The following is a 15,460-nucleotide window of genomic DNA, read 5'->3' as shown; positions in this document are numbered from 1 at the left end:
ATTGGGTGTTTTCTTGGTACGTTATTCGCTTCATGTTAATCAGGCAAGTTGTTTTATTGTAAACCAAACAGATGAACAGACAACCCAGGCTGAAAACATAACTTTATTGAAAGCCTAGCTATTAGTGTTGGTATTATGTGTGACCACCAGGGTAAGAATTGGTTGGACCAAGCTAGGTCTATACGGAGAATATTGGCTAGTTGGTCATAAAAATGCTGCAAATGTCAGAAAAATATAAAGCAGAGAAATCCATATTAAGGAAACTGAGAGATGCAAATGTCAAAGAAGAAGGAAAAAGGAAGAGTTCTTTTTTAGAAACTATGAAACAAATAACCCAATCTTTAACTGTTAGTTAACAGCCTTTATATTGCAAAATGTACATGATAAATCCTTTGTCTTTGATTTATACACACTCTAAATTGAAAGTTAATAGGAAAGGCCTTAGAGTCAAACTGACATGACCTCTAGTAATAAAATGCTGCTGACCCACGCTTGACTCTCAGCACAAGCTTTTTAACAAATCTCTCTGACTCTGTTGCCCAGGGATTTGTTTTACTCTCTTCTATTGATCTTTGCTTTGTGGCTGCCTTTGCTGACGAGAAGCAGGAATCTATCCGTGCTCTGCTAAGTGTCCTGTGGAGATTCATTGAAGCATGACTTCAATTGCTCAGCGCAATCTCTGCCTTTTCTTAATAGCCTGCAGCTCCTCAGTCAGGTCTTCATTAAGTCTTCTTTTCATTCCTGCTGTCCTGGTCGCAAGTGTATGCTTGAAAAGGTTATATCCTACTTTGATGTGTACCAAGGATCATTACTGTGTTTCCAGCCACTGTCTCTTATGTCTTTAAAGAAAGAGTTTTGGTAGAGTGTAGGTTAACTTCACTTTAAAACAGAAGATATAATGATTATGATCATTTTCTTTTCCTATTTAAATGTAAGATTAGTTCTAACTTTGTCAAAATAAAAAATAATATAAAAGATAAGATAATAAAATATGTTTAAATGTTGTTGTCAAAAGCAAACATTCTTCAATATATTGCCATGTTTTCCCTGTGTTTAGCCTCTCAGGCTACAGAAGATACCCTCTCAATGGTGGATGTTGTGCTTTCACCCTAAGAGGAAAACTGCAGGTGAGACTCAGAGCTGGGAAAAATTATATATCTCTTAATTCTTACTTTGAAGGAAAACATATATTGCGTATATGATAAAGGCATATAATTAAACAGTGTTTAAAAATGAGTCTTGGCTACTAATAATACCACAGTGTAGCAGTAAGACTAGCGTTTCTATTTTTCATTAATACTTGTATGATAATCAATTGCTAGATACATATAGGCCAACAGGAGACAGCATTTGGATATTTTTAGCTTTTTGGGGGTAATGCCCTTGAAAATATATAAGAAAGTCTCGGTTTGTATGAGCCTTACATCATGACTCATCTCCGGGTTTTCCTGCTGGAATTTGCAGCATTTTTTATTTTTTGACGGGGAGGGGGTTACTTTTTTCGGTATGATGATGTGTGTAATGATTGCATTGTAATATCCGGGGGCAGCTCTAGAGTGGAGGGGGAGTGTCTGCCTCTGCTGTCCCTGCCTACCAGGAAAACGCTGGAGGAGCACACAGTGCCACACAGCCACGCACTGCAGAGGACACACATACCACCGGGGAATATGTCCGCTTTCTCACGCACCAAGGGACGCTTACACCACCGGCGCAGCTCAGTCAAAGCATACCCACTGCCTCTGCTTTAGTTCAGCGGACACACATCCCCCTGTTAGCCACTTATGCTCTGCTGAAATCTTCCCTGCTGCTGCTGCTGGTCCATCATTGTCCTCTCTTCCTCCTCCTCCTGCTCTCCGCCGTCCTGTCGCCAGGATGGACAACAAGACGCTCTGCAGTCCGCAACCCGTTCCCAACAAACCCAACTCTTCCTCGTCGGACCGCGGGAACTCTTCTTCGACGAGGAAGCCCGGGAGGAGCGGGTCTCACAGCCCGGGCTGCAGCTCCCTGGGCGGCCCGGCTGGAGCGGTGCTGGGGAACAGCATGAATCTACAGCAGCCCCGCAAGAGGCAGCTGGAAGGAGTGCTGAGCAAATACACCAACCTGATCCAGGGCTGGCAGAACAGGTAAGGGCACGGATGAAAGAGAGCACGGTTCACTTCAGGTGTCAAGAGTGTTGTTATTTGCCCCGTCCACGTTGCACTTTTACCTCCACGTCACTGTGAGAAGGGGGGAGGAGGAGGGGGGGAGGAGGGGGGGAGGGGGTTTAAAACCCGCCTGCACACATGACTTGTAGGCCTGCTAATGGACTACGTTACTGACTAATATGTTAAAACATTCAGATTATGGGCTGTATATTGTATCTAACTGAGCTACAAATCCTGAATTATATCCTCCTAGCGTTGGTTGACAAGGTGTGTTGACCCAACTCTACAGTCATTTCTGAGGCTGGATTTAGGGTTGTTGTTGTTGTGTTTGGAGCTGAAATGACAACTTTTTTGTTGGTAAACCATTTCCTAAAAATGCACAGGGGTTTGAACTGTTTCTCAGACAAAATAAAAAATCTGGAGACGTCCAATTTAGGCTTTGGGAAGTCTTGAAGCAATATCAGAAGATTCATTGATAGTGAAAATTGAAATTGTTATAATGCATTTTTTCTAATGTTATGGTGCCACAGACATCAGACACACTTTCCAGTTATGCAGATCCCAGTATTCCGATGAAACGAAAGATTATTTTCCTTATTGAATGTTTAATGATTCTATTTTCTATAAAACTTCAGCAAACAGCAACAGATGCCCCGACATCTTGTAATTAAACAACCCAAAGGAATTTAATTTACAACAATATCCAGTAAAGGCAGTAATTATTCACATTTGGGCTGCTGGGATCAGAGAATATTTAGAGTTTTTGATCAAATTATTATTAAAATAAATCTAGACCAATCATTTGTCAATGTTGACACAAACATGTTGGTATCAGGGTATGGATTGGCAGTATGCTGCTAAATAAGAGACTATTTCTCCATCAGATATTGTAATTTTCCAGCTAGAAGATGATCAAAATAGTGTTTCTGTATTGCTTTTATTGACGACTCATTTTAGCTCTAGTTATAAGATTCCTAAAAATAGGCTTAATTTTAGTGCTGTTATATTGAATGTAGGCAGACATTTAGCCTGACACATCTTCAAAGGCATCCCTGGATTTAATACGACACATGTTTGATATTGTTTCTATTAAATAAACATATTTCTTGTTTTCTGAATTACTGCAGTCGCTCTCATTATGAAGAGCCGAATATCTAAGCAACAGCACTGTACTTCATGTAGCATTTAGGGTGCACCAGACAATATGAGAGTTTCTATTAAAAACGTTGAGTTTAATTATATAAAATACCAAAGCCTACAGTTGTTGTTCTTGTGAGCCAAAAATAAAACATCTCTCTGAGGTAAAGAGTTTTCTAGTGAAGGTAAGCTGCTCAACTTCTGTACAATCGACATGAATTATGCAAAAATATCTGTTCCGTAGCTGTTGTCAGATTTGATAATGAAATTTGTTATTTTACATTAGGCACACAAAAATAACTCTTCCATTGTTGATGTTGCAGTGCTGCAGAGATGAAGGAAGCTGAGACTGTAGTTTGTATGAGCTGGGCTGGAAGCCAGTGTATATGTGAGAGAGGGGTGAGGTAGGGAGGCGAAGGTGGAGAGAAAGAATGGCTGCTCCCTGCTCTCACATTAAGCTGACAGGCAGAGATACAATGAACTGCATCTTGATTCACCCACAGGAATAATACCTCTGCTCACACAAACTCTTGAACACTAACACAATTCGTAAGATGTGCAGAGTGTTTTGAGCGGGGTGTAAGCTGAGGTATGTTAAAGAAGCTGTTTGTTCTTTGGGGTGATGGTACCTTTTTCAATTTCAAAGTGCCTGAAGTGGAAGGTCTTGCTTTCAAGGAGAGATCCAAGTCAAAGTGAGAGGCAGAGGGGGAATGCTGTCTGACACATCCTGGAAATGTAGCTCTTTTGAACAAAGCCATAGTGTTTATGGATCATATTTAGCTTCATGCATGTTGATCCACCACAGGATGTGGCCAATCAAAGCGAGATGGTTGTTCTGTTCTTCAAATAAAACAAATGAACCGTTTTTAAATGGACTAATTGAAAGTGGAAATGGATGATTCCTGGAGTCATGATATAATTGTTGTATATATTCTTTTTTATTAAGCCATTATGCTACTCATTTACACGCCTCTATCTATAGTTTGAAGATTGGGTCTTGTTGTCAGTTAGTTTCTAAAATGTGTTTCACGGCTTAATAAGATAGAGATAAAGGCCTGTGTTTAGAGATGACCTTGGTGTAAACAAACCAGAAAACATATTTTGTCTAAAGTTGTTTTAAAATATCTATCAGCGTTCAATCTCCCTACAATTTAATTTGAAAGCAATTGTTTACATTTGTCTGTAGATTGTGTGTGAACATGCACAAGTATTCTGTTTTCAATTAGTCCCTGCTCAAGAGGGCTTTCTCTGCCACATTGGATACATTAAATTAGAGTTTTTACCAGAGTTGGTGAAATAAATGTATGAAATGAAGATTGTTGTACTGAAAATGACTTGAAATATCTTAACCATTCTAGGCAGAAGAGAATAATCCTTTCTCAGGTTGTGTTAAGTTAATATCTTTAAGTGCCTTCAGCATTTATAAATAGAAACCCTTGAAGGAGGAGAGGCGGTGCACTGATGGAGACTGGCGCTGTTGGAGTAATTACAGTCGTCAGTCACGTTCTAATATTTATCGGGCGGAGGAACTCATCGTGTGTTTGGCAGGTGTTGCCGTGGTGGGCAGTAGACCTGAGTGGAGCTAATACTGCCGCTGTGTGGGTGGCCATGTGTCAGCGTGAAGGGCTATTATGTTGTGTAGGTGCTGTGTGTAGGTTTCTGTCAGAGAGTGTGTAGCCATTTCTTGTTTCTATAGACACAGATACACACTATACTGTACCTGTGAGGACCCCATTGGCATAATGCATTCCTTAATAAGTGTGATATTAAAGGTCACCTATTATGCAACATCACATTTTCATGTCTTTTATACATCAGCATGTGTCCCCTCTGTGTAAAGACATTTTGAAAGTTTCAGGAAAAAAGATTTGCTCACTTTTTGTCCTGATCCATTGATAGAAAAACCTGTCTGAAAATAAGCTGATCAGATTTTGGCCACTTTATGATGTCATAACGATTTGTTGGCTTGTGTAACCATTAGCCAATAACCAACCAAAGTAACCCCCCCCCCCCACCTTATCACCTGAATCTCCTCCTAGAGCACCATTGTGTTTTATTTGATCTAAATATCTCTCAGAGGGGCGTGGGGAGTGGCTCCTTAGGCGCATTCACACCGCAGTACTTTTCCCACAAAGGTTCATGAGAACTTAGTTCATGAGAACTCATGAGAACTCTTTAGTTCTCATGAACTAAGTACAGATCGCGTTCACAATAAATCCCTGGGGGTGGATTAGGCAAATGAAGCCGCTGACGTCACTTCTTCTTCTTCTGCTTTGGGTTTACTGGCAGGCCGCAAACCACTTCACGGCGTATACTGCCGCCCAAAGTCCCCGGCCGGAAGTCCCCGGAGTTGGGGACTGGCTTCAGTAGAAGCTGCTGGGACTCCCAGCAGCTTCTACTGAAGCCTTCTGAGTAAATTGCCAGAACGCCGACACCTCCTCATCTCCACCGCTCCCATGTTTTATTTTGTGTTGCCATAAGTTAGTCTCTCTGCGTTTCTGCGCTGGGCTAATGCTAATAATGCTAATGCGAGGATAATAAAATGGCGGCTTCACAAAACTTTTTGGGAGTTTTACGGGGCGTGGTTTGCAATCCGCCCAGCCAATCAGACATAGGAACCTTTTTCTCCCATGAAAGTCCCTGCTCTCTAGCAGGGACTGAAAAGGGGGTAAAAAGGTTCTCATGAACTAATTTTAGTACCGGCTCTTTTTGGTGTGAACGCGACAAAAGAGTTCTCATGTACTAAGTACTAAGTTCTCATGAACCTTTGTGGGAAAAGTACTGCGGTGTAAATGCGCCTCTTATTTTCATCTAAAGTAACAGACAGAGAATCAGCACTTTTGAAAAAGGCCTGAAACAGAGGGGTTTATGGGATGCTACAATGGGTAATCTGTTGGTATTTCAAGTCAAACACTTCAGAGACATGTTTTGTATATATCTGAGACCTATAATATATTGATGAAAAAGAGTATAATAGGAGACCTTTAAAGTTAAAATGATGGAAGTGGTGCTAACTTCCATCATGGTCTAGATTGGAGCTATTTCTTCAAATAACCCAAAGAACATTTCTACATGTTGTTGGTTTGTTAATGCACTGTGATGTATTTTTGTCTAAACTGTTGTTGATGTTGTGATGTGAGTTTGCATGTGTCTATTCATCCCTTTGACTCACTTGTCAGAGAAGTGTTATGGTGTTTTCACACATAGTCCTCTTTAAACTAATCAAACTCAGTCCTCTTAACGTGGATAGAAAACTCGACAGAACAGAAAGCCCTGTCAGTTCTTTGCGTTTGTATTCACATAGTCAACCCATTTGAAAGCAAACTCAGTTGACCTTCTGGTTTATGGGACAGCAGAGGATACTGGAAAACTGACAAAGGTGAAACAATGCAGTGGTGGATCAGGAAGGTACATCTTTATTCAAACAACTTTATCACACAGTTTTTAAAGAGAGTGTGTGTGTGTGTGTGTGTGTGTGTGTGTGTGTGTGTGTGTGTGTGTGTGTGTGTGTGTGTGTGTGTGTGTGTGTGTGTGTGTGTGTGTGTGTGTGTGTGTGTGTGTGTGTGTGTGTGTGGTGTGTGTGTGTGTGTGTGTGTGTGTGTGTGTGTGTGTGTGTGTGTGTGTGTGTGTGTGTGTGTGTGTGTGTGTGTGTGTGTGTGTGTGTGTGTGTGTGTGTGTGTGTGTGTGTGTGTGTGTGTGTGTGTGTGTGTGTGTGTGTGTGTGTGTGTGTGTGTGTGTGTGTGTGTGTGATCAGCTCAGTCATGGTTTGTGTGGTGATTCTGCTTTTCATAGTGTAGAGGCCAAAGAGGTATTGGTCCATTCTTTGTTTATAATCTTTTTCTTAGACTGATGAGTGTTTATGGATCACATCTAGGTGCAACATATGCATGCAGATCCCAGAGTAATAAAAATGCAACGCTTTCTGTCTCCCGTTTCAGGTATCTTGTAATATCAGGCTGGATCCAAAAAGATTGCTACATGTGTAGATAGTACATTTTCTGTTGTCTTTATAGCGGCCGGCCTGGTGCGGAGTACATTTTAAGGGATGAATCATTTCTTTGTGGATGTGTTCACTAGAAAAGGAGCACTGCTGTGCTGCTTTGATCAAAGCTGAGAGGATCTGTGTGGTGTTTCTGTAGCAGAAAACAGGAAGAAAGCTCAGCCTGGTGTACTTTTGTTGCCCTTCTTTAGATTTTTTAGGTGGCTTAAATTTGTCTTCAATGTCGAATAGTCTTTTTGTTTGCTGGTAACTCAGTTCCTCCTCCAAAACGAAACTGAGTAAAGTAGCTGCTACCTAAAGCGGATCTGAGATGAGGTGTACCATGTAGTGGAAACTGCATTAGAGGAAGAATACCTGTTTATAGACTGATCTGATCTGAGAAAGCTGTCCGTTAAAGCGTAAATCCTGCATTGTCTTCTTGTTCAGGTTTTACAATTATCTGCAGCACTCAGTTCAGACCTGTGTCGTGTTAAAAGTCAGAATCTTTTTTTCATTCAAGTTATACCGCAAAGAGCCCAAGTAAGGAAGTGTCTGGTGAAAAGTAGAGCATCTTTTGTTTTGGAGTTTTTGCCTAGTCATGGTTAGATATAAATGTATACAGCTTTAGGATTCTTCAATGACATTTTTGAATAATACAATGCACACATCCTCCTTTTCCTGCCAATAATAAGGATGATTTACAGCCTTTCAGGAGATCCAAATTCTGCTGACAAGCTATTTCCTGCATTAGGAAATGGCTGTTTCTGTCGCTGAGGATAAATGTGCGTGACTAAGCTCTTTTAAGAGTGTTGTTATTGTTATGGTGTCGATTTGGATGATATCTGCAAAAAAACGAAATAAGATCAGTAACTGAAGGCGCTTTGTTGTTACAGATGTTTATTCTAGTGTGTGTGAGTGATAACATTTCAGAGGTAGGTTTAGATGAAGAATCACCAAAGCAACCAAAGTTAAATCTAGCATTTTTTTCTGATGTTTTTCCACATTGATCCTGATTAAAGGTCATCAAATCCTGATATGCAGTTTTACAAGGGCAGAAACACTGCTCATCATTGTTGTCATTTCATTATATTCAGATTTGGCCCAGTTTGCTGCAGCTTCATGCTACCAGAAGGGAAAATGTTACTGCAGGTCGAACATTATCAGCTCTGCTATAACACTAGAGGCTGAATGTAAAGCTGCTGGTTTGTTATCCAGCACCATCCATCACGTTAAAGGTCTACACTGTGGTTTAGATGCTAAAGAAAGGACTTTGCCTGGGGGAGTCAACAGTAAAAGCCTCCACTCTGCTGACTGAACAGGGGATAAGACTTCATGTACAGTAACAGTATGTGAGGGAGAAAAAGAGATGGCTGGATAAAAACGGACTAAGGCAGATCGTTGGCTGTGGTCGACATAAATCTCCAGCCCTCCTGATGGAAGCGGGCAAGGCTGTGAGTGGGATCAATTTTCAGAGAACAGTATTCACTGCATCCTCTCTAGGGAACTGTGGAGGGTTCATGGGAAAATGCCTGATGTGAAGGAGGCAGTCTCAGAGTTCCTTTGTCCTCTTATCATTTGCAAAAACTGAAGCCATTCATGATGTGCTAAACAGTTAGTAGTTGATTAATACATTTGTAAATCATCTGATCTAAATCGAGCTAAATGTTAAACAATTGCCTGCTCCATCGTCGAAAATGTAAAATTGTGCTGCTCTGTTTCATAAAATGTATTCTCCTTTTTATAGACTATAATGATGAGTAAAAAACAAGACTCAGAGTCTACAGTGCTACTAGCGGCATTAACAAGCTTTACTACATCGCAATGCTATGCACTAAATGCTATCATTAGCAGTATCAGCAATGACAAAGCTAACATGTTGATAGATAGCAAAAAGGATGTTTACCATGATGGTCACTGTTAACTGTCTTATTTTATTTTTGTGTTTAGTAGTGCACTAAACACAATTTGCATCGGAATGCCATTATGTTTTGGACCAAGGATTTGACCAGATTGTGGCACAAGTGGCAAGTCAGACGGGGATCGTCAAAGTCATTAGGATTCAACCTCTGGGCACCTTTTTGAAATCACAAAAAAATGAATTCAATCAATTCGTTTTTGAGAGATTTCACTGTAGACCAGAGAATTGGAAGGATTGTCAGACCAACATTGTACCTTGAGCTTCACACTGCGTGAGTTTCTAAACATTTGGGACTATCGATAAAAGGCCAATGCTCCCTTATCCCCAAATGTAACCTTTTCTACATCTCATTGTGGTACTGATAGGGATACTTTTTACACAAGGCAAATTGAGACCATGTTGTCTAAAACCAGTTTGGTAGTTTAACATTAATGAAATTATGTGACTGTTTTTATAATGACATGCATATTCAAATGTGTTAAGTATGGAACAATGACGTTTGGCTGAACGGTCAACATTTGCTCGACCAGCTTCTCAAATGTCATATCAGCTTTAGGAAAGTTTGATTTACATTTCTCATTATCCAACATTTTATTAATGACTTGAGGAAAATATTGGGCCTGCTACTTAATGTAGTGCTAGGGAGCTGACTGGGTGAAGTCTGTTTAATGACTGGTACGACTGTTTCAAAATGTGCATTGACACATACTGTACAGCTCATCTAGGTATTCCATATTATTTCAGGGTTGTAATGCATGTGGGAAAGGGTCTTAAGTCTGGTCGTATACAAAGAGGTTTGCATTTCAGATGAAAATAAATACTAGTAGTAGTAGTAGTGAAGTGTAGTAGTGTGACTTCGGCAATCTCTAAGACAGCTATTGAAAAATCAACAGCCTTGGTAAACTTGAGTTGACATGGTTGTAAATCTTCAATCCTCAGAGACACCCATGATGTGGCGATAGTAAGAAAAATATGAGGTCCATGTGAAGAGCGCTGCTTCTTGGTAAAGGCCAGATCAATACTGCAGCTACTGTAGTCGTGTTTGGAAAGAGAAAATTGATTGTGAACACGGGGATTATCAGAGAAGGCCGATACATGGATCATAATAAGACGGGACAAAGAGAACTGCTGTTACCTTGGGCCACTGAACACAAACAAGAGAAAGGTCAGCCAAAGCTACCCAGTGCCACTCTGGCCCGTGTCGAACTGCAAAGCAAAATTAAAGCGTTAAGCAGGGCAGACAGGTCGGTTTCTTGAATGTCATACACACTCCTTTCTGGCCACAGGAAATGAAATGTGTCTGCTTCTCTTATGTTTCCGTCTGGCATTGCATATTCAGGCCTGCGGTGAGCCAGGCAGAGATTCAATTATGCAGTGATTGAATGTGATTTATTAATCACAAAGGGAAAAATGTGGGGTTTAATTTCCCACACCGCCTCGAGCTGTGGCATCTGCTCAAGATGACCGCTCTAATCGCTACCTTGAGTAATTTGGAAATGAGCTGCCGGCTGGATGTTGGTGGTAGCTTAATGTTCACAGGAGGGTATTTCCACTCATTTTGCTTGGAAAGCTGGTGTAAATTACATCCTGCAGGCATTGAGGTGAGAAATGTAAGGCTGTTGTGTCTTTGTGCAGCAGCTCTCTTTTGCCTCACTTCACACTCATTCATAGCCACCCTCCTCTCTTTCCTCATCTCTCTCACAAGTCAGCGCAACAGAAGTATAAGAAAGGTTTTGCCAGTAAACAACTGGCAAAACAAACAAGCCGCGGTAATGAGATCATAAAACAAAATGATAATAATGGTGCTTCTGCTATTTCCCTCTCCCCTTTCCTTCTCTCTGGCCCATTACTTTCCTAACTGTCTGTTTGTTTTTCTCCCATGCAGGTACTTTGTGTTGGATCCAGAGGTGGGACAGCTGCAGTACTTTGTCAACGAGCAGGGGAAGAGCCAGAAGCCTCGAGGGTCCCTTCCTCTAATCGGTGCATCGGTAACCCCGAGCGATGAAGCTCCGCACATGTTCGTTGTCAATTCTGTCAATGGAGAGCTGTACAAACTCAGAGGTGAGACCTCATGCCCGCTGCAGGCTGCCCGTATATGGGAACGTACAAACACTCAGTGCAGTGTGTGTGTTTAATGTTGGAGTCGCTCGGGGTGCAGTGTGAACAGACTGGAGTGTTATGAATGAAATGAACTTTTTTCTGTAGAGTGTTTATGAATGCACTGTACTACTAACATGTTAGTAGTTTTGAAAGTAAGTTTTACTCTTAAAGCTGCAGCTCATCATTACTTTTAGAATAATAATGGATTCCATGACGAATTATTATTATTTCCCTCGGCTCTATTGAGCACATTATTGTCTTATTTGTTTATGTTTTTATGGTCCACAACTTTACTGTTTTGATTAACTCTCACTGCTCTGATAGCTGTGTTTCCAGTTGCATTAGGCATCTGTTTTCAACAAAACAGCTCTAAAAAATCCACTTACATTACCTGCCCCCAACAGCAGACAAACACAGTTAGAGTTTAGTTGGTAAGAAAACCAGAGCTTAGGCAGAGTATGTCTGGTATTGGTTTATTATTAACTTACAAGCTCCTTATAATTCCTTTTTTAATTTATCAAACCTATTAAGTTTCAGCTGCTTATTAGGAAGGATTTACTGTTTCTGCCTGTTTTATAGGATTGTAAATTGAATAGCTCAGACAGAACAAGCAATATACCAGAATCAGAATAATGTTTTATCAACTAAATAGTCATTATTCTTGCGAGTTGTTATTCCAATATGGTGCAAAGCAGGGAGCTTTAGATACAAATACTCTATGATTATAGTTGTTATATTGGCATCCCAACCTCAATCAGTGTTTTTCCCCCGTAAAAAGCTGCATATTGAGTGAAATGTTTGGCCAAAGCATAACATTTACACTAAAGAGAATTATAACTTTAAGACCCAGTGCCAGACACAGAGCCTGTAGCCTGTCACTGTGTTGAAGGCCCTTGCTTTCAGTGACTTGTATCTGGTAAAGCGAGAGAAACTCCTTTTTACCGTTGCTCCACTTGAGCTGCTGGAATGTCCCCTTTCACTCTCGAGGGGGAGGATATCATAATAACTTGGCCTATATTTCCGAATAACTTAGTGGTCCATGTGTATCGAGCTGAGAGGAAACAATGATCCATCAGTGAAGATGAAGTTGGGTTGAGTTTCAAATGCCTCAGTGAGATTTTAGAAAGATCAAGAAAGTCCTGTGAGAGTAAAGTTATCTTTTGATACCATTCAGTTTAATAAACACTGGGCCGGTTTAGAAGTTGAAGACTTCCAACAACATTAAACTGCTTTTAAATACTATTCCTTTGAAAATAATTGCGGTTAAATATCAACACTTTTTTCAAAAACCTAAATTTGCTCAAACCGCAGCGACAAAGAGGCTCACATGGACGTAAGCCAGTATGGTTCAGATCTAGTATTGGTTACCATACGAATCCCCAGTAGCTCACCTTGCAGTAGCAAAAGAGTAACTTCAAGGTTCAGTCAGGAGTCATTTTCCAGGATTTGAAAGCTGATGGTCTGTCTAAAGCTTTAAATGCCACCTTTATTCTAGTTTTGATACCTTTTCAAGAGGCTTGTACAAAATGTCCTTGTTGTTAACTGGTGTAAGAAGATACTGGATACGCTAATCTGCAGCTACCTTGAGGCGGGAGTTTCAGTGTCACAGTGATTCATCTTCTAAAAAGCCTTTGAAAGACTAAAAGGCTATCTGACACCCAACCACCAAAACAAGTTGTTTTAAGGTCTAAGTTGATACCAATGTTAAAATTGTGATCCTTCAGCAAAATATTTCACATGTTTTGCCCAAGATCTCCCTCTCAAGCAGGGTACTTGTTGATCTTTTTTTGTTGGATGTTGATTGGACTTTATGCAGCTGGTGATTCTTTAGAGCTGAAAAAAGTCTCACAATTCAAGTGCCTTTGGCATACTAATAACAGATCATACAGATTATTTATCCTAAAAAGACGCTTATATTGATCAGCCATTAAAGACAATGCAGTAAAAGTGAGTGTAGTAAAGAATGAAATACAACATTATTAATTGAGTTTAGATTCAATAACACTTTTTTAACACTATAGGTCACATGTGTCAAACTCAAGGCCCGGGGGCCAAATCAGGCCCTTGGTGGATTTAATTTCGGCCTGCAGGATAATTTTAAATTACTATTAGATCTGGCCCGCCGGTATATTGCACGCACACCTTTGCTCAATCCTGAGGATTTCCTCAGCTCAGAGCCTGACCCCAAACATTAATGAACTTGCACCCAAGATGAGATGCCAAGTATCTGGCTTGAACTAGCATCACAGAGCAGCAAACTGAGTTTAATGGATGTTTCCTTTTGCACTTTTTCTCTCATGACAACAGGGCATGTTTGTTTTTTTCTTTGAGGGAAATTGTTTTTTTTCAGCTGTTGTTGGCCAGTGGAAAAATGTAATCATAAGAAAGGACTCTGCAGATAGAGCCATAAGAAATGAATGCAACTGATTATTTAATGTTTAATGTTGTTTTTATAGGCAATAATTTAAGCTTTGTTAGTTCCAGGTTTAATAAGTGCAATAAGTTCATTGCAATAAGTTTTGCAATAAACATTGAACCAGTCCAGCCTTCGACTAGTACCGACTTTTTAATTTTGGCCCACTGTGTATTTGAGTTTGACACCCCTGCTATAGCTGGTGTGTTTAATGAGTGTTCTCTCAAGTATTCAAAAAAAGTATTCATCAGAAAGTACAAAGAAATAATTGGTAAGAATTGGATTAGAGCAGAAAAAAGTTGGTGATGTGGCTTTTTTGTCTAAAACATCATTATGGAAAGCATGTTTTCCCAACTATAATTTATTATTTGGTAGCTATACATTTAATCATTTGAATGGCTTTTTTGATGTTGTTGAATGACCCCCTTTACCATTTTTTGTGTCTTATATGCAACCGTTGTTCTCAGTTTTGAATAATGTTTCATTATAAATGCAAAATGTATACTGTGATCCATCAGAAGTCTTGCATTTCACATCTAACACAGCAATTAAGTCGCCCGAATGGTTTTCTGGCTCTAAACCAAAGCATTATATGTAAAAGTAATTTAAAGTGAGGCTTTGATAATCGGATGTTGGGAGACTATCGGCTTCGTGTTCTGATGTAAGCAAAGGTCAAGAGCGTGGGATTGTAAACATGTCTAGTTGCACAGATGGCAAATTAAGCTATTTATCACTTTTGCTATGGGTCAGCATGTGTTCAGCTTTCCGAGTGGCTCAATCACTACGCATCCTAATAATAAAAACATGTTGCAAAATTTTTATGGACACATCTGTTGTTGTTGTCGAGTATTAAAACCTCGCCAAGAACATTGTTCAATACAAATCTGCCAAAAATATGTCTAGCTTTTGCTACTGCAAACAATTTGATTGGTAATTATGTGATTTTACATTTTGGGCTTTCTTTTTGAAAGTAATAAAATTCAGACACCAATCCCATGTCGGAAGACGGTTATCTTAAGAAAGCAGTTTGTATTTTGATCCTTACAAAACCAGAAATGTAAAGTTGTGTTTTTACAGGGATTGGTAGTTGTTTTGCTTCCAGTCTTTATGCTAAGCTAAGCTTCATGGCTACATGCTGGTATCCATATTTAACTACAGAGTGGCATCAATCATCTCTTCTAACTCTCTGAAGGAAAGCTAATGTAAACATTTCCTTTCAGTAATGTATGAGCCTACATTCTGACTGTTTTAAACAAGCTTGATCTATAGTTTTGTGCATTTGTGAAAAAGAACAGGAGAAACAGATTGCTCATTAGCATATAACATATTTTGTGATCTTTAGAGGTTCCAAAATTAAATAAATTGACCTCATGATAATTTCCTCCATAGTGTTTATCTTATAACGTAGTTCAGTAAAGTAATGTATAAGTACACTTTTCTGCCTACACATGACATTCAAGTTTCCTTGCATACATATTTAAATAAACAGCTCAGCACACAACACACAAGGTGCAGCAGTCTAAGGCTCCATTTACATGGGAACGCAAACAAAACGCAAACGAACCAAATTCGATATCAAAAAAGTATTTCGTTCACACGCTGTAGTACATATGCCGGGCCTGTAAGTGGCGCTGTACTTCCGCAACAAAATACACCAAAAGCAGCGAAGAAGACCCCCGAGCATGGTTACCATGGTTGCCTTGTTGCCCTTCTGTTTATTCTCCGCAGTGGATTTAGCAACATGTAGTTCTCCATGTCCACTTGTTGCT

The 15,460-nt window shown here is 39.9% G+C and overlaps 1 protein-coding gene across 2 annotated transcripts in view; it reads left to right on the top strand.

Moving 5' to 3' along the window:
* Positions 1 to 1,599: 1,599 nt before the first annotated feature.
* Positions 1,600 to 15,460, top strand: part of LOC117542606 (oxysterol-binding protein-related protein 10-like) — a 61,987-nt gene continuing 48,126 nt past the window's right edge. For both annotated transcript variants that reach the window (XM_034210376.1, XM_034210375.1), the window contains exons 1-2: positions 1,600 to 2,123; positions 11,064 to 11,239. In XM_034210376.1, coding sequence (XP_034066267.1) covers positions 1,873 to 2,123; positions 11,064 to 11,239 — 427 coding nt within the window. In that variant the 5' untranslated portion in view covers positions 1,600 to 1,872. The remainder of the gene's footprint in view (positions 2,124 to 11,063; positions 11,240 to 15,460) is intronic.

The sequence above is a fragment of the Gymnodraco acuticeps genome, unplaced genomic scaffold (assembly GCF_902827175.1).
Source record: "Gymnodraco acuticeps unplaced genomic scaffold, fGymAcu1.1, whole genome shotgun sequence".
Taxonomy (NCBI): Eukaryota; Metazoa; Chordata; class Actinopteri; order Perciformes; family Bathydraconidae; genus Gymnodraco; species Gymnodraco acuticeps.
Note: the sequence above shows the minus strand (reverse complement) of the source record. Positions and strands in the feature narration are given on the sequence as shown.